This window comes from Meriones unguiculatus, chromosome 11 (assembly GCF_030254825.1).
Source record: "Meriones unguiculatus strain TT.TT164.6M chromosome 11, Bangor_MerUng_6.1, whole genome shotgun sequence".
Classification (NCBI taxonomy): domain Eukaryota; kingdom Metazoa; phylum Chordata; class Mammalia; order Rodentia; family Muridae; genus Meriones; species Meriones unguiculatus.
Window position 1 is genome coordinate 103804683 of NC_083359.1, and position 19922 is coordinate 103824604.

Sequence of the window (19922 nt, forward strand, 5' to 3'; positions counted from 1 at the left end):
CACAGGCTCAAACCAAACAGAATCCAGCTTGGTGAAGGGGAAGTGGACGTAAAGTCCCACACCTCGCCAAGAAGATATCTGCAAGCGATAGCTGCTGGGAAAGGGAAGATTATTTATCTCCAATGGAGTGTTATGGGCCACATCAAGCACACTCCAGGTCAGGCCCCACGCCCAGGAGCAGTTGGCCAACATAAAAGATACTCCATGTTTTCTTGTTGCTGTTTATTTTGATTTGGTCTTACTGTTTTTGTTTGCTTTGACTTTTTTCCTTACTGTTGTTGTTGTGTGTCAGTGTGTGTGTGTGTGTGTGTGTGTGTGTGTGCATGTGTGTGGGAGAGAGACAAAAAACATAACAATGAGTAGGTGGGGAGGAGCTTCTGGTAGAAAAGAATATGATCAAAATATATTGCATGAAAATTTTAAATTAAAAAGTGGCATCCAGCTTCTCTGGACTGTCATTTCAGGGAACTGTGAGCAGTGTGTGTACAATAGTATATTTCTGACATGAACTCACTGTTCTGGGGCTGAAATGGCTTTGACACAGACCATACTCAAGTATATCAACTGAAACTTCTGAATACCAAGTATTTTTAAGAAGCCTAATCTTCAGGCTGGAGAAATGGCTCAGTGGTTAGGAGCACTGGCTGCATCTCTAGAGGACACAGGTTCAATTCCCAGCAGCCATATGGCAGCTCATGACTGTCTGTAACTCCAGTTCCAGGAGATCCATGGCACCAGGCATGCATGTGGTGCTTACATATATATATACACACACACACACACACACACATATATGCATACACACACACACACACATATATAAATATATATTCTGGCAGGCAATACCCATATACATAAAATTTAAAAAAAATCTTTAAAAAATTCTAATCATCATTGTTAGCAGTAGTGTATATTATAGAAAATAATGGATTCATTATGGCAAGATCAAATTTTTGAATAATAATTTGGCTTTTAAATTTAAATCCATGCACTCTAGTACTTTAATATTCAGTGTTTCACACTACTGGGGCTTGTACCTAAGGCCCTGTGTGTGGCAGGCAAAGGCTCTACCACTGAGCTACAGGGACTGAGTTGCTGAGGCTGGTCTTGATCTTCACCTCTTCCTCAGTTGCTGGGTTTATAAGCCTACAGCATGAGGTCTGAAAATGTTTCCTCCTTTTAATGTTAAGAATGAGGGAGTAAAGCACGTGGCTAACTACTCTGGCCCAGACGTAGAACTGTAAGTCAGCCCCCTTCGAGGGAAGCGCATCTGTTTGTACCAGCAGCCCAGAGGTTTCAAGCTCTGGCTCCCCAGGTGGCTTCTGTCCGCCCTTACATGAGCTGCTGCAGCGCCTCTGGGAATGCTGTTGACATGCAGGTCAAGGGGGCTCTCAATAAAAGTGCATACCACCAACACCTCTAGGCTCTGCCAGCAATGACACTCACGCACGCACCATATACATAGATATGATTTAAGTCAATCTTAAAAACGGGGTGGGGGGAACACAGAGCAGGAAGAGGAGAGGCTGATGTTCTCTGAAGTTCCAGTGCTTCGGAACTAAGTCAGTGGTTTTCTGTTCTGAGCAATAACACTTTTCTATGAATGGTTGGAAGCAAGGTAAGAAAAGCAGTAATACAGAAATGGGCTTTCTTCACTACAGATGTCAATATTAATATGTCTTTTCACCCCGAAAGAAAAAACACAAAAAACCTGAGCCAAGTGCTAACCACATTTAAACAGCGCAGTAAAAACAAACAAACAAACAAACCCCCAATTGATCCTTTCCCGTAAAGTACTTAGTAATTTCCCAGTCCTTTAACTTCCACCAAACATACTGTGTCTTTTAGGAAAAGCAAGTGTGGAAATAGAATTATGCAGCCAAGCTGAGCTGCGCACGGTGAGCAGGGCTGGCTTCCCTGGGCTGTGCCCACTTCTTGGTGTATGTGCCAGAAAGCCACTCTGAAATTACACCATATAGAAACGTCACTAAGTTCCCTGTCCATCCCACGAGGGTGAGAAGACTTTAAAAGTCCAAGTGAGGAATGGGTACCGAGTCTCTGACATTTTCTTAACACAGGCCAAAATATTCCTGGAGAAAAATGTGAAGGCGCTAAAGGGATGGCTTGGAGACTAAAAGCACTTTTTGAAGGTTGGGTTGATTCCCAGACCCACATGGCAGCTCACAACCATCTTAACTCTAGTTCTAGGCATTTATCACCCTCTTCTGGTCTCTAGAGTACTGCATGTATGTAATTCCCATATATACAGGCAAACAGTCATACACATTAAAAAAACAAACAAAAGGAAACAAACAATAAAAGCCTTTGAAAAACAAAGAAAACCCAGATGGGGAAAATGCTTAAGATAATCTGCTATCTTAATTACAGGGCAAAAAGGAAGAGACTGGTGGTCTGGGTTACAAGGCCCTCTGCTGATTCTCAAGCAGCTAGGACATGTCAAATGGGGCTGTACAGAATGTGTGTGGACAACAGCAGTGTGCTGAGTGAGAGGCACCTGTCCCATGCCCTACTTGTCATGTATCTGCACGTTTTCTGAACTGAAGTTTCTGCTGCAGACTTTGTTTCCTGTGATTTCAGACAGAGAAGAATTCCCTGGGTTAGAATTATCAGTCAGCTTCAACCTTCAAATATCTAGTGGATCTTAATTAACATAAAGGCTTTTGTTTTGGACCAGGTAGTTTCTGACAAAGGCTAGGTTTAGCCTCTTCAAAAGTCAACTTTGTCTCCATTGTGTCAGTTTTAATAACTCACCAAAGAACCAAGAAGAAATAATCCTTTGGAGAGACCTACTGCGGTTTCTGAATAAAGAACATCACTTTTCAAATTAGAGGAGGGCCAACACGGGGACCATGCTCTGCAGCAACACAGGGAGCCGCCTGCCGCGGTTGGGCTCGGGGACACACCGCGCGCTCACCTCCAGGCTGCCCCTCTTTATGGGGTTCAGCACTAGCAGTTTCTTCAGGAGGTTCTCACAGTCTGTGGACATGTAGAAGGGAATACGGTACTTCCCCCGCAGGACTCGCTCTCGCAGCTCCTTTGACAGAGAAGGAAAGGATTTTAAGTATCGGCTGACATTACGGCTTTTGGGGATAAGGGCTTCAGCACCAAGCGGACAGAAGCGGACAGATACCTTTAGATTCTGGCCGTCAAAAGGCAGGGAGCCACTGACCAGCGTGTAGAGAATGACGCCCAGACTCCACACATCCACTTCTGGCCCATCGTACTTCTTGCCTTGGAAAAGCTCCGGGGCAGCGTAAGGCGGGCTTCCACAGAATGTGTCCAATTTGTTCCCCACTGTGAATTCATTGCTAAAACCAAAGTCAGCAATTTTAATATTCATATCAGCATCAAGGAGAAGGTTTTCAGCCTAAGAGGAAAATAATAAAAAGGACAATGTAAAAAGCGTACACAAAATAAAAAGTCTGCTGTACTTGTTTCAGAGTCTAAGCTTGCTAGTGCATGCCTCTCGTTTAAAAATGTAGGATCTAATTTTGCACTGTATGGCTGTCCAAACAGCATCTGTGGAAGACTGAATTTTAACACTCAAAAAAAAGGAGAGCTCATAGGAACTACAAATACATTTCCCCCAAAAAGTTTACTCTAAACATTTTTAACTTCATGGTAAGAGGCATCTTAGAACCATACCACAACAGGACTAATCTACAGAACATATATTGAAATCACTGCTTTGCCTCAGACTTAGGCCTTAACCCGGGGAGCACCATTTAACAGGTAGGTGATGCTAGGCTCCAGGACATGTCTAAAATGATTGCCAGCCAGGGTTCTGTGGCTCTGAACTCACTCCTCTGTCCTCCCTACATAATGTGTCCGTAACAGTTTAGTGAAAGGAAACTAACTGCAATAATTTGGCTCTCACAGACTTTATTTTATTTATTTGCTGTTCTAAAAGAAGAATCTTGTCTAAAGTCAGATTCTGTAGGAAGCAAGGACTATGTTCCCATGTTTGAGAGGCTCTTGCAAAAATTCTAAAACAATTGCCCAGAGATAAAAATGGAAATACCTTCTTTAAATGCAATCAACTTATGAGACTTGCTTTGTGCATGCTTCACTTCAAATTCTGTTTTCAACTGATGAATAAATAGACCAATAAAGCTACAGGTTGGTATGTAGACGTGCTTTGTCGGAGTAAAAAAGAAGTAAGACTGACCAAGATAAAGATCAGAGAGCCTTGTGCTTCACTGGAGGGCCCATTACTTGTCTTTCTCTCCTCCAAGTCCCCCCTCTTTTCTTTGTCCCTTTGTGGTGTTCTAGCTTACCTCGTATTTGTGCAAAGTGTAACTACAACAATGATGGCTAATGTTAACTACAAACTTGACCGAGTGTACAGTCATCTGGGAAGGCCTGTGGGGACGCAGGCCCAGGCTGTGCCCACACCTATAGTCTCAGACTGGGGAAGCTGAGGCAGGCGATTGCAAGTTCCAGGCCAGCCTGGGCTAGCTACATGGTGAGATACAGTCTCAAAAAACCCAAAGCAAGCCTCCCCCCCAAAAAAAAACAAACAAACAACTAAAACCAAACAAAAGGAAACCAAAAACCTAACCAACTAATCAACAAATAAAAGTGGACACAGATACTATGAAAATGAACAAATCTGGAAGAGTAACATTAAATCAGCATTTATGGGCTGAGAATAACAACAAAAATATGCCTTCCTGTTATAAGGGCCTAAGTCTCCTTGGCCATCTGCAGTAAGGTAGTTTTTCCAGTTTCTCCGGAACAGTGTATCAGGGATTCTCAACCTGTGGCCCTTTAATACAGTTTCTCACGTTGAGGTGACCCCAACATAAAATAAAATTATTTTCACTGCAACTTCATAACTTTATGATTGTAATGTAAATATCTGATATGCAAGACATGTAATATGTAACCCCAGTGTAAGGGTCATTTGACCTCCAAAGGGATCATGACCCACAGGTTGAGAACCGCTGGTCTGGATGGAAATCTAAGTGAGGACACTGCCTCCAAAGAGACCAGCATGCAGTCCTGGCGTCTGTGTCCAGGCATATATGGGAAGCTCTCTACTGGGCTGGACTAAACACAGAGTTGTTGAATGTGTAAATATAAAAATGAGATGTTAACCTATGAATCAAACAAAAGAAAATGGGGTAACTGCCCACCCCTTTTCTTTGTAGAAATGACTTCCCCTTAAAAATCCAAGAGAACTGATACAGAAACATCTGGAGCAGTATACAGGTCAGAAGAATAGAAGCAAAACATAGAATTAGATTTCTGACTACTGTATAAAGCATTATATTTAAATAGAACCCAAATTTGATGCAAGTAATGGATAAAAGCAATGACAAAAGTTAAAAAGGAAAATAGAAGATGCTGGATAATGAAGACAAGGGCAAGGAAAAAAAAAAAGACACACTTAAGCCCAAGCTTTTGAATCTTGTCTGACCGTAGCCATTTCTACCACACATCTTATTCCAAAGTATTCTCATCTCAACATTTACTCTCTATTGCTGTGGCAAACACCATGAACAAAAACAACTCTGAGGAAAGGGTTTATTTAGCCTCCATATCCCTGGTTGCAGTCCACCGAGTTAGGGCAGGAACTCCAATCAGGAACCTAGAGGCAGGAACTGAAGCAGAGGCCATGGAGGGTGCTGCTCACTGTCCTGCTCCTCATGACTCACTCAGTTTGTTATTTTATATGACCTAGGACCAGTCAACCAGGAGTGGCACTGCCCACAGAGGACTAGGTCCTCCCACATAAACATTCTTCAGGAAAATGCCCTGCAAGGCTTGCCTACATGGCAGTTTGATGAAGACATTTTCTCAGCTGAGGGTCCCCCTTCCCAAAAGACTAGCTTGTGTCACGTAGACAAAAAACTAACCAACACATACTCATACTAAGCCCTCTTCTCATTTTGAACATCAGAGCTGAGAAAGAACCCTGATTCTTACATGTGGCAAACATATATTTATTGTGCTATCACTCTTCTAGATGGGACCTTGACTATTTACAGGTGAGGACAGAATTCCGTGTTTATCTATCTGAAACATGCTAGCTAACAGGCAATGAAGTCCTCTAACTCTATTGTTGGACAGCGTCATGCCCACATTTTCACGTGCTAGGTGAATATGGTGCCTTTCATAAGCTATGGTGACAATTCTATAAAAAACAACCCATCCTGTGTCTAAAATGCTGGGTAATAGAGAGGTGGTCCTAAGTTTATTATGACAAATTTTTAAGTGTGTGTACGACAATGCAGGTAATGATGTGTGCACCTGTGTGGAGGCCAGAGGAGCACATCTGGTGCCCTGCCGTATCACACTCTACCTCATTCTCTTCAGACAGAAGCACTCACTGACTTGACACTGGTTGTTTCGGCTAGGCTGGCTGCCAGGGAGCTGCCAGGATCCAAACCAGCTTCTGCCTCTAAATGCTGCAGTTATGGGCATGCATAGCCCTACCAGGTTTATCAGGCAAGTGCTGAGGATTCAAACCCTGGTCTTCATCCTTGCAAAGCAAGGGCTTTTACTTGTCGAGCCATTCCCCCCTGCCACCCCCTTATTATTTCACATTTTCATAATTAAGATTGTAATTTTAAAAGCAGAAGCTTACCTTAAGATCACGGTGAACAATGCATTTTTGATGACAATACTGTACAGCAGATACGATCTGAAATAAATATTTGGATAAAAAGTCAAAATTATTTTATGGTTCAATACTTGATTTTCATAATTATCACTTTTAATTTAGGTAAGTACTAACTTTGATTGAAAAATAATAGCAATTTCATGGTTCCAATTTCATGATTTAGAACACTATGCTTATTAAAGAGATGAAACTTCTAAATGTGGGAAGTGATATTCTTTTGGGAAAACATACTATCTTTTTTTTTTGGTCAATATCCATGGACATTCTCTATACAAATTAAATTTCTGTTTACGTGAGTCAAAGTGTATGGTCTGTAGTTTAGAACAAGGGTTTACTACAATGTCAAGAGACTGCTACTCATGCAAACTAGCATTTGAGACAGCTGACTGGAGTTAAAGCTACATCATTTGGGATTACATCATATTTGCTCAAGGCATATTTCCTTAATTTATCAAGAACTAATCAATAACATTTAACAACAGCTCATGTTTTCTGTTCTAATATAAGGAAACAGAAGAGTAACTTGCCTTCAAAAAGACAAACAAACAATCAAGAACTGAGATACAGGCTACTTTTGCACTTGCCCCTAGTTTAGCAAAGTACTGTGCAGTGCACACACATTCTGCAGCCTTTAATCAGTGTGTAGGGCTCTGGGGACAAGGGCCAGACAAGGGCCAATGTAAAGGCCTCAAATACAAAAACAGAGATAGATTATAAGCTTTTCTGTGATAACTCTTTGCCCAGTAGCAAGCGATAAAGAGCTGCCTTGCAATATGTAATGTGTAATCCTAGCTGGTGCAGTTTAGTGCAGAGCTGGGGAGTCAGTTACATGTAAACCCAGTGTGGACACGGGGGCCATTCACAAATGGAGACAGAAAAGAGGTTTCTGAACATCTAATGGCAGTATGAAGAATGGCTGTGTTAATAGGAATGAAGAGGAAAGGAATCCAAAATAGAGTCAAAGTGGCATTTCAGGGTTAGAAAATTATTCAAATGTGTGCTAAAATGGTTCAAAGACAAGACATGAATGTGAAAAAAACCCACCAACATACACTGAATAAATAATTCAATGAAAGTCATTTGATTCACATCAGTTTATTGAGTACCTGCTATGTGCTTGTTCCTAGGGGGAGTACAAAAATGAACACTACATGAGCCTTGCCATCACAAAGCTTACAATTTCAGAAGAAGGGAATGTGAGTAACTATGATACAAGGTAGACCCAAAGGGGCAGAGCTATAGAGAAGTGAGGGATTTTGAAAAAGAATGATTGTCACCAGAAATGCTTCTTGAAGGAGGTGCCACTGGTTGAGGGTATCCTTGAAGGACAGGAGCAGTTGAGATGTTTGACAGGACAGAATGGGGGTAAAGTGATGAGATGGGTTAATGTCGAGGGAGCAAAGCTGGTGGAATCATGCTTCGAGAGACAGCGTGGTAAGTCTCTGGATTCCACAGCAAGTAAGCACTGCGCAGCCACTAAATGTTTGGGGCAAGATGACAATGCTATGGGCAGCTTCAAGCAGGAGTCCCACACACAGCAGAACAGAACAATCAAAGTTTCTAAGATTCTGGGGCATCGAGCTGCAAAGTTCTAAAATTTCACTCAATTAGGTCTGTTAGCCACAAGATACATTGGCATTGTATTTTCTGGATATACTATATAGGTAACAGTGTTCAGAGGACCAGGCTACCTTTTACACTAGGTTGCAGGAGCTTGCTGGTAACAGTCTATCTTGTATACTCACACACTTGCATGACAGTGAAGGGGTGCTACAGTGTTCTGCTGCCAAGTAAGCATACGTAACTGCCGCGCCATCTCTCTAGCCCCCAAACTATTACGTGTGTGTGTATAAAATATAAGTTACAAATATAAATATAAGCATAAACATAAATGCATAAATGTATAAATATAAGTTATTATATACACATATGTACATATATATATATAATATGTTTGCACATCTTCATAGCTTGCAGGGGCATTGTATTGGCAATGGTTGCTAAAATGATTTTAAACTGTGTGCTGTCTTTAATGATTTTAAGCTGAATACCCCCATTCAAGGGCATGAATCTATGTATCCTTGCTAATGTAGTACATTTTTTAACTGCTTATATAAAAATCATAAACATAGGTAAGTATGTTTATTTGGGAGGGGGGCTAGGGCTAGGGCCCCAGATTATAACCTAAATCTTATTCTGCTTCCAGTCACCACAATGGCTGACAGCACACTTTCATAACACAAAGCCTTTCCACCAAGGACACCTTTCTATACAGAGGCTAAGAAAAGAAAAGAGAAAAAGGGTGAGTGTTTATTTAGTTGTTTTAAAAGGCAAGCAAGCAGAGCTTACTGAGTACAGAAACAGCTCCCTGCAGCAGGGAGAGCCTTGAATATAACTACCATCGGTCCACCATTTTCTGTGCGTGTGTGCGTGCGCGCGCGCGCGCGCGCGCGTGTGTGTGTGTGTGTGTGTGTGTACGTACGTGTGTGTACACACATACACGTGTTTAGTACATGGGCTTGCAGCAAGCTCCTGAGTGTGACACGTGTGTCAAGGTCAGAGGACAGCTTTCAGGAATCGGGTCTGCCTGTCCTCCATATAGGCCCCAGGGACTGAACTCTGGTTGTCGGCCTCGGTAGCAGGTGCCTTTGCTCCCTGAGCCTGGTAGGTTCCCCCACCTACTATTTTGAGTATCTGAGTAACAGAGACTTATAAAGCCACTACACAACCACTTTGGAAGGTTGGGTCAAAGAGTGGCGTGGGCTGTCTTCTTCATTCTCCATGATGAGGACTGTTTAATTAGCCTCCGTGGAAAGCTATTATAGAGAAAGACCTTATAGATACATTACAAAACGGATTACAGAATGCTTATAATTGCAGAACCCATGTAATGTTCACAGATGAAGATCTAACTTCCTTTAAAATAAACAATCTTAGTCCACTAAGGTCCAGTCTAGGAGATAACACACCACTGAAGCCTTGCTTCAGCACAGTTTGTGGGTAATTCACAACTCACTAGTCATTTCTGTAGTTATTTATAAAGTATAGTTATTTTTTCAATCTAGTTGCCCAACAACAGATGACTGGTTAATGAAAATTTGGTATACATTAAAAATGGAGCACTATTCAGCTCTGAAGAAAAAAAATGTAAAAAACAACAACATTTACAGGAAAATGGATGAAGTTAGAGTGTAGAAAGTTAAGTGAGGTCATACAACCCTGCATGTTCTCCCTCATATTTGTACTCAAGCCAATAATATATGTATATATGTAAACAAACATTCCTGTCGGTACACAAGGAAGAGAGAACAAGAAAGGCTAAATATGAGGACGCGAGGAAGGACGGAGTGCAGGTAGGTGACAGACATGAGTCCTGAGAGGGGTACAAAGATAATTGCTTTTCTAGTTCACAGAACTCGAGCTCTGTCACAGAGCTTTCATTTTTGGTGTCTGTAAGTACCTAAAATATATCCAATAGAGAAAGTGTAAAATCCAGTGTGAAGCATCACAATTCTGAATGGCTCCTCTGACTATACAAGTTCACTGATATGTATAAACGTTGAGACTAGTTAATTTTGATGTATGATTTTTTTTATACCCAAGGTTTTTTTTTTGTTGTTATAAAGTTAGTAAAAAAATAAAGTACACTTAGTTAAGCTGCAAAAATTAAAATTCTAAATGTGTTTAAAAAAATCCCCTTCTCTCACTTTGTCCTTTCCACAGTGAGTCACGATGACGCCAAACCGGCAATGGGAGTATCCTACCGCCATCGCCTGCACACCTGACCATACTCTTCAAGTCTGAAGTGAATTCTAGAGCTAATATGTATTTAATTAGAGAAGAAAACAATACAACATCTTCTTTGACCAGCACACATATGTAGTGCACACACAAAACCAACAGCACTTGATAACAGCTTCCGGCTGCATCAAAGGACTGAGAATTTCTTCTCCACCTTAGTCTGGTCTGGGTTCAAGACTCAAAGGGAAACACTGTGTCTAACTTATAAAATGTTACCATTCATGACCACCTCAAAATCCCCATTTGCACTACTATTAGTAAAATTCAGGAAAAATGGGTTTCTGCTCTGGGAATTTTCCATTCTTGAAAAGTAGGAGAAAGGAGTAATTTTTTCCTTAAAAAAACCCCATGTATGCTCAAAGTTGTTTTTGACACTACGTGTTGCACATCACTGAGAATACCAGCAAAACAAGGTTGAAAACCACTTTCCATACCTGCCTAAATTTTGCACGGGCCTCTTTCTCTTTCATTCTTCCGTGGGCAACTAAGTAATCAAATACTTCACCTGAATCAGGAAGGCAAAGCAGGCAGTAAATACACATTGATTTTGGTTAACTATATATGCAACATCAAGTTCTGGCCTTACTTTTCAAGAACCACTTGGTCCACCATTTTCTGCTGTTTATACAAGTCACAAACTAACACATAAATGGGACAAGAATTACACATGGAATTGAGAATCTGTAGCAATTTATGATTTATAAAAACTCTTTAAAAATAACCAAGGAAACGTGTTCTACACTTCCACAAGTTATACGTGAAACACAGCCGACTCTTCATTACCCGTTCTAATGAAGGGAAGCCACAGGTCAGTTCAAAATCATATTTGGCGTTGGCGCTTTGGCCTCCACTACAAAGCAGTTACAACACTTTCTCCTAGATCCCTCACATAGTCTGGTCACCTCCATCTTCTTCCAGGTGCTGTATGCTGATTATGCTTATGCTCATGTCCTCACATCTGGACAGGTACCCACAAATCACATGGAAGCCCATCACCCTTGGCTGCTTTCTGATGCCCCATATGACCTGATGGCTGCCCCAATCTCTTCACAGCTGCACATATATGCATCTTCATCTCCATGATAAAACAGCAACAAATATGTGCTGACTCATTAAAAGCAAATCGATGGTGTTGAAATTTTCTATTGAATCTATGTATCCATATCTCTAAGTTTGAAGTTTTTTGTCTAGTCAGTAATAGTTTAGAAAAACTAATCATAAGTTAAAATCTTGAAATACTACCACAGTGTAAGGGAGAGACTTATTTTCTGTGTCTCTATCAGCTGCACAATGCAGACACACATGTAGATTAACAATCACAGAGTGGCTTAGAAGCTCTTACACAGTACAGCCACGTTACAGGCTTCGGGATCCAACCACTGGGTACGTGTCCCAGGGTAGCCCATACTTAGTAGATACTTAATGCCAGGGGCTGTTACCAGGACTCCTTAGCCCGACGAAGACTGTGTTTCTAACCAGAGTCTACTCAGCCTCTGTGAGGATTACAGGAAACAATACCTGTGGTTGGCACAATGGCGTATAGTGAGCGCTCAATAAATGACACATTTAAGTACACAGATATATGACACATGGGCAAATGAACCCTATACGTCAAATATTAAAAATCAACACGCAATGGATGTATGTTGGTGAAATTAACAATGTGCATGCTGAACATGGCATTTTGTGAATTGCAAGTGGGATGATGAGAACAAGAAATGGAGGGTGCTATCTACGGCTGGCTCTCCTCAGAGTATGTGCTTCTGGATATGCATTCACAGTTGTTAATTCCAGCTAACCCTTCCCAGTGTTACTCCAGACACACACATTTAGGCTGGGAAAGATACACATAAGCGTCCAAACATCAGGCATCTGGTTCTCCTCTTAGGCTGTGCCCAGGTGGCTCACACCCTACTACACAGCTCGGCCCTCCCCGTGGCATTGTCTGACCACACTTAACTTCACCAATTACAGTGTGATCCTGAGGGCCGACTCTATCTTTGCTCACTGTACATTCTCAGCACTAGAGAACTTCCCTGTAAGCATTTATAAGCGTTACCTGTATGAACAAAAGGAAGAATAAATACTGTGATGGAGGAGCCCTGACACCTACTTTGACAGGCTCCTTTCAATTAACCTTGATTCAAAAAACTGTAGAGGAATTCCCTGACTTTCTGGTCACTGAAGATCCCCACTCTGCCATTAGTCCCCTGACTAACACCTGGGAAGGTGGCGCCTGACTCAGAAGTCCACTAGTGTGCAGACCACATTCAATCTCAAAGTATATGGAGATTTCAGAGGGAAAATTCAGTGTTTTATTTCCCCATCTTGCCTTGCCAAGAATAGATTTAAAAAGTCAAGAAAAAGAGTCTAGATGCACTACCAAAGAATTATAGTTACTTTTGTTAACAAAACCATTTGTGAAACTCAAAGAAAACCTGCCATCTTCTACTTTCCTGGAATCAGAATAGTATCAAGGGCCAGGAGGTTCGGGCTGGTTTTTCTTCTCTGCCTCTCCCTCTCTCAGCACATAAAGATGGAACCTATCTCACTACATACTCCTCACTGCCCTCCAGATGGAGCACCCTTCTTCAACACCAACAGAGTTGACTACTTGCTATCAACAGCTGAATCAGTTCATACATGCAGAGCCTTGTGGGGAAACCTGTAAAAAAGCTGAGAGGTACTCACTGGCTTCTAGAGACCTGTTGTTTCTTATATCAAAGCATTTCTAACCTTAGCCTCTAAATTTTAGATTACTGCCATATAGAAACTCAAACAAAATACATGAGTTTTCGAAACTAAAAGTAATATCCAGGGCTCCTATCCTGACAATGGATTTCTATGGAAATATTACTAAAGGACTTAAAAACAAGTCATTATGTAGCATCAAAAACCCACACTGATGGGCTGGGATGCAGCTCTGTGGTACAGCACCTGCCCAGCATAGGGCCCTGTGCTCAGTCCCCTGTACCACAAAAGACAAGGGACCGAACAAATCAAGAAACAAATGAAAACCCTACACCGAAATATTTTCAGGGCAAAAAAAGTTTTGGAGAAAGCAAATTTACTAAAACGTTTAATCTGCAAAAACAACGTAAAAGCAATTACATATGTTCAGTATTTAAAATAAAAAGGTTTAGAAATCTGAGAAGCCATACAAAAATGTGTTGCCTAGATGGTATGGACAAAACAACTCTTTCTTATTCATTTTACACAGACTCTGCATTGCCACAGACCTGCCATCTTCATGATGGAAAGGCTCTGCACTAAGCTCAATGCAACAGTTTCCTAGTAATTAGTGAAAACTAATAAACCAGTAAAATTATTCCAGTAAACTGTGTTTCTTTTCTTCTTTCAGTTTTCTTTCTTTCTTTTCTTTTTTGTAGTTTTTCAAGACAGTTTCTCTGTGTATCCTTAGCTGTCCTGGACTTGCTTTGTAAACTAGGCTGGCCTCAAACTCAGAGATCCACCTACTTCTGCCTCCCAAGTGCTGGGATTATATCCCCTCATTTTTAATCAATTGCTATGTTCTCTCTACTTTTAAAGCATGCCTTTAACTATTTTGGTTTTACTTTTTCAATGGTGTAACTCCATAAAATGCAAACACCTTTTTAAAAATTCCAAATGGAATTGCACTTTGAGTCAAGTGTCTCTTATTTAAAAGAAAATGCAGAAAAGTGACCTTCTATTATTTAATCAACACACACATATCAGTCCTCTTGTGACCCTGTAACAGTCAAAGTTTATGCTGTCTTCTATATTACATGTGGACTCTGCCACCCTCCATCAATTCAACCCTAACTTACAGAACACAGATCAACAGTTACTTAAATCCAAAACTTATGAATCACCTTGGCAATGTATATATACTGAAGATCTGTCATATATGAGCAGTCAGATAAATAAATATCTGACTTAGAATATGCTTTCAGTATAGATTTTATTAAATACATTCTGCATTTGGGATTTTCTGCTTATAGCCAAGGGCTACAAATTGAATATTATTTTAATATTTAAATAAGCAAATTAAAATATTGATAATATGACAATGAAAATTTAAAAATTCCCTAAGTAATTTTTAAATAAGCCAAAAGTTCTATTTATACTGTAGGCTTAGCAGGTCTTGAAAGCAAACATTAAATTTTCATTAAGAGGTAATTAAAGGATATGTTAGTAAAACTACAATTATGATGAAGACATAAGTGTTACAATGAGCTGCCAAGCACCGTCAATTCTATATCCACCAAACATGACATGTTTTCTTAGCCCACTCATTCTTACCCCCACTTGCATATTCCATGACTAAGTATAGTGTCTTCTCTGTTTCAATAACTTCAAACAGTTTCACTGAAAAAAGAAGAAATATAGTTATATCTGACACCATAAAATGCACGTTAGTGCTGCAAACCTTAGGCAGCAACAAGTAGAATATTAGAATTCTTGCTAAACTGAATAATTCTAACTTTATAATAAAAAAGTCATTCAAGAGTCATTACTCCTATACAAGGAAACTTACCCCAAAGTGATCTGTAGTCAACCTAGGAGCTAAAACAGTGTTGGAGATGAATAAACCACAACTCTTTCTAGTTAGAATAAAACATTAAAAAGAGAAATATTTTTAGCACATGCCTTTAATCCCAGTACTTGGGAGGCAGAGGAAGATGGATTTCTGTGAATTCCAGGCCATCCAGGATTACAGGGAGACCTTGTCTCAAAAAACCAAACCAAAGGAAACAACAACAGATGGGGGAGGGGAGAGAGGAGACACTTACAAACAGGAGGACAGAATTTTAACGAAAGCTCAGAGACAGTGTAGTGGTAAACATCGTGAAGTGTCAGTGGTTGGTGTAAACAAAACTTACATTTCTGTGATACTAAAAACAACTTGTAGTAAAAATAGAATTATTTTCTGGCTTCAAGATAATAAGTTCAAGGTAAGCCTGGCTACACAGAGAGAATCTGTCTTGAAATATAAGGGAGGAGCAAGAGAAGGAAGAGGAGGAGGAGGAAGAGGAGAAAAAGAAAGAGGAGAAGGAGGGGAGGGAGGACGACTATTTTTTAAGATTTATTTACTTTTGAGTTTGAGGCCAGCTAGGTCTATAGAGCAAGTTCTAGGACAGCCAGGGCTATACAGAGAAACCCCCTCAAGAAAAACAAAAATAAGAACACAAGAACTGTTCACTAAGAATGATAACATTAATGGCCACACACAGAGACAATCTTTAAAGATGCAAGACAGAATGTAAAAATAAGTAGATTAAAAGTAGTTTTTTCTTTTACTACTTAGAATCAAGTGATTTTACATAACATATGTGATCAAAAGGGGGGCAAAGTCAAAACTTACTAAAACAATTCAGTAAAACTGAAATTAATAGCAAATTTACTTCAAAATACATTATTTTGCTTTTCAAAACTACATTAAACTCAAGTGTTCATTAGTAAAACATGTAATTCTTCCCCATTATTAGCTGATGCCATGTAACCTGATTTAACAAGGAGAATCTCTGTGCAGAAGCCCCAGCTGTAGCGAAGTATGGTGTTGAGCAGGAGATGCAGGAGCAGCAGAGACAGCTGCCAGGGTCTCCAGGACCTTCACTGCACCTCCACACTGCACCACGTGTCACCTCCGGAGCTTTTGCTTCTCCTCTCTTTATAGGGAGCAACAGTAAACTCACACACATTTAAATGCCTTCAATGAGGGGAAACACTTTGTCAGAAATTATGTTTAGACTTCATACCTACCTATGTTAGGATGGTTCAGTATCTTCATTATTCGTACTTCTCGAAACAACTGTTAAATAAGATAAGACATATTCCTGTTTAAAGAACAGAAAAACTCAAGCAGAAGCCAACTGAACTTGCACTTGAAAACAATCACTTGCTTACAAGACTGTCAATTCTGGCAGAGACGCTAAGCAGAGATCTGCTTTTCGGTTCCACCCTTGCAGAATGAGCAAAGCAACTCAGCTCTGTATTAACTGGAGTGGTTTGTCTGTTTGGTATGTGAAATTATCCATAATGAAACTTACCTTTTCTTCAACTACTCTTAACAACTAGAAACAGAAGAAAAGACTATGGAAATGACACTAAAGATACTTCACGAGGTCTAGTAGTGAGAAACAAGCTGCCTTGGGGGTCTGATTCCTTAGAGTCATCTCTTGGTTGACCCAACACTTTGTGAAAGAGTCAGAGGAGCTTTTAAGTAGACTCGTAGAATACTGTCAAATAATAACAAAATAGCCAGGCACAGAGGCAAAGGCCCATAATCCAAAAACTTAAAGGCTGAAGCAAGAGGATAAGGAATTCAAGATAAGCCTGTCTACAGAGCAAGTTCTAGTACAGCCAGGGCTATACAGAGAAACCCTCTCAAGAAAAACAAAAACAAACAAACAAACAAAAAGATTTACTTATTTTTATATTATGTATATGAGTGTTTTGTCTGCTTGCATGGGCACCACATGTGTTCAGTGCCCACGGAAGCCAGAAAATGGCATCAGATCCCATGGAAATGGAGTTACAGATGGTTGTAATCACTATGTGGGTGCTGGGAACAGGGTCTCTGGAAGAGAGGCCTCTCTTAACCACTAAGCCATCTCTCCAGCTCGAAGAGGAGGGTTATTTAAAAAATTTTTTTAAATTAATTACAATGTATTCACTTTGTATCCCAGCTGTAGGCCCCTCCCTCGTCCCCTCCCAACCCAACCCTTACTCTTTTCTCTCCTCCCCTCGCCCCCCCCCACCCGCCCAGTCCACTGATAGGAGAGGTCCTCCTCCTCTTCTATCTGATCCTAGTCTATCAGGTCTCATCAGAACTGGCTGCACTGTCTTCCTCTGTGGCCTGGTAAGGCTGCACCCCCCACCCCCACCCCTGCCCAGGGGGAGGTGATCAAAGAGCAGGCCACTGAGCAGGAGGACTATTAAGCATGTTAAATGAAACAAAATAACACAAATGTTAATTTTTATTTCATCTTAACTTTAGAAAACTCTATGGACCATTTTTTGAAAGTATGATTTGTCAGGCTAGTGGTGTGGCTACAGAGGGAAAGAGTGCCTGCTATAGATTTTCATGACATGAGTTCAACCTTTAGTACCTTTAGAAAGTATTAACCTTTCAACCTTTAGAAGGAGAGAACGTACTCCTCCAAGCTGACACCCATGAACACATCAATGCACACACATACACATGCAAACAGATAAATAATAAAATGTTAAAAGAATCATGAAATATAAAAAAGCATAATTTTTTATTTTCTCCTTTATGTTGTTTGCATAAATGTTACAGTCAAAATCAAAATCAAGCATTTGTTCAAGAAAATAGAAGAACCAAGAATTGGCAACATGTAAAAGAATCTGTTAAGACATGTTTTGTTGCAGAGGGCGGTGCTGCTGCTTAGAGACAGCAGGAGCCCTTTCACCATGGACTGAGCAGGATGCCACAGGTAAGTGGGAGGCCTAGACTAGACAGTGAGTGAACCCCTGCTGTGGGACTGCTCCTCCAGGCAGGGTCAGTGGTCAACACCCACATGCCAAGTGACAGTAACTGGGCAGCACCAAGGCTACGGCTTGTTGAATTTCGGAGGAGTGGGAAAGATGCTGACTACACCATTAAGATTATGAACATGACCAAACTATGGGAAGCCAATATGCGTGAACAAGGCCTCAGATCACTACAAAACCTGGATGTCGGAGCCAACATTCTCACTGGGGGCCTGGACCCAGAGATGAGAAGCTGCTTTCTGATTCATAGCAGTGCTGTGCATGGACAATGATTAGGAAACTAATTTTCTACAGAGTCAGATGGAGTGAAGACAGCAACCCTCCTGGGCTCCTGGAGCTCTTGTGCTCAAGGCCTAACCCAGCACTCAGGAATTCAGGGCTGTCCTCAGCTACAAGGCAACTACTGGGCCAGTCTAGGCTACATGCAAGCCTATGTCAAAAAATGGAGGATGACTTGACTAGCTGAGCCCATAAAGGTGTTTGTCTGGCAAGCCTGATGATGGGATTTAACCTGGAACTTGCACAAAGCTGGCAGAAGAGGAGGACTCCACAGAGATGTCCTCTGATGCCACATGTGCCAAGGCACCAGGCACAGCTACCAATAATGACAACACAAAATAAAAAAAAAACAAAAAAACAACTAGTTCCTCTACTTTGATACTGCTGACCTGCAGGCCAGCCACGACCTGGTCAGGGGTGTCCTGTATACTAAGGGCCAAACTGGCACCTCCAGCTCCATCCACCAAACTCCAAAATCCAAATAAACTGTCTACATACATCCCTAATGGGGTCAGTTACTGTTAGGTGAATGTCCTGTTTAAACCTAGCACCTTTTGAGTCATCTTACAGACCCCCAAGATTACATGGGCCCCTGACACAGACAACTCCAAGGGTTATGCCTTCATTAATTTTGCTTCTTTTGATACTTGGGATATAGCAATTGAGGCCATGATTGGACAGTACCTGTGTAACTGCCCTATCACTGTGCCTTTAAGAAGGGCTCTAAGGATGAGCACCATGCTCAGCAGCTGAATGTCCCTGGCAGCCCAGAACCCACTGTCCTAGGCCAGACCACCCTCAACAGCTGTTTGCAGATGTCCTTCCTCCACCACCCCCTATCCTGTGGTTTCATCCCTGGGTTCTGGGCTTCCTATGCCACACATGCCTCCTCTGGCTCATTCCCACCTCCAGTACCACCTCCTGGGGTTCTCCCTCCTGGGATACCCCAGTCATGCCCCCACCACCTATGCCACCTATGGGGCTGAAGAATATGGTTCCCTAGCAGCAGAAACGCCAAGGGGTGAACATCCTGGCCACAGACATTGACATCCTCACCCATTCCTACCAGGTAGGATGCCCCATCCTGGTGTGTCCCAGATGCAGCTGGCACATTGTGACCTCCATGCCTTAGGACACTCCCATGCTTGGCCTCCAGGCTCTGGGGGGCAGCCAGCACCCCAGCTACCTCTGGAATGCCCCAGGGCTTCTTTTGGGTCTCCCGTGGGTCACCCAGGTCTTATGCTTTCACATGAGATGCATGGTCCTCCTCCACTGACGTCCCCTCATGGATATACTAGTCCTTCCAGACCTTTTCCCCATGGCCACCAGTGGGGGCTCTTCTCTCCACTCAGACCAACTTCACAGCCCCCAGTTCCACCTTGTTGTGCGCTTTGGGGTCCATTTCCTCAGAAAATTGCCCTTCTTTGTTTCCCTTCTATACTCTCCCAGTATCTTCATTTCCTGGACCAATCAGAGTTCCTATAGCTCATCAGGGCTAATGTATTGACCCCTCTCAGCAACCCTGTCCTCATTTCAATGTTATTTTTCCACAGGGAATTTTTCATTCTTAAAATGTTGGTCCTAATTGTTTTACACACACACACACACACACACACACACACACACAAGAAGTATACTATACTTCTTGCTTAAAAAACAGACATGTTTTGTCAGAATAATATCTAAATTAGTG

At 41.5% G+C, this 19922-nt stretch overlaps 1 protein-coding gene and 1 pseudogene across 4 annotated transcripts in view; one reads left to right on the forward strand and one right to left on the reverse strand.

Moving 5' to 3' along the window:
• Positions 1-19922, reverse strand: part of Mark1 (microtubule affinity regulating kinase 1) — a 112529-nt gene that overhangs the window by 21927 nt on the left and 70680 nt on the right. For 3 of the 4 annotated variants that reach the window (XM_021635789.2, XM_021635788.2, XM_060364880.1), the window contains 6 exons: positions 16196-16244; positions 14735-14800; positions 10885-10955; positions 6614-6670; positions 3152-3388; positions 2936-3055 (listed from right to left, as the gene is read on the reverse strand). In XM_021635789.2, coding sequence (XP_021491464.1) covers positions 2936-3055; positions 3152-3388; positions 6614-6670; positions 10885-10955; positions 14735-14800; positions 16196-16244 — 600 coding nt within the window. Of the gene's footprint in view, positions 1-2935; positions 3056-3151; positions 3389-6613; positions 6671-10884; positions 10956-14734; positions 14801-16195; positions 16245-19922 lie in introns of those variants that run through there. The other variant, XM_021635791.2, reaches the window with a different exon arrangement.
• On the forward strand, positions 16403-19714 carry LOC110547935 (splicing factor 3B subunit 4-like; annotated as a pseudogene).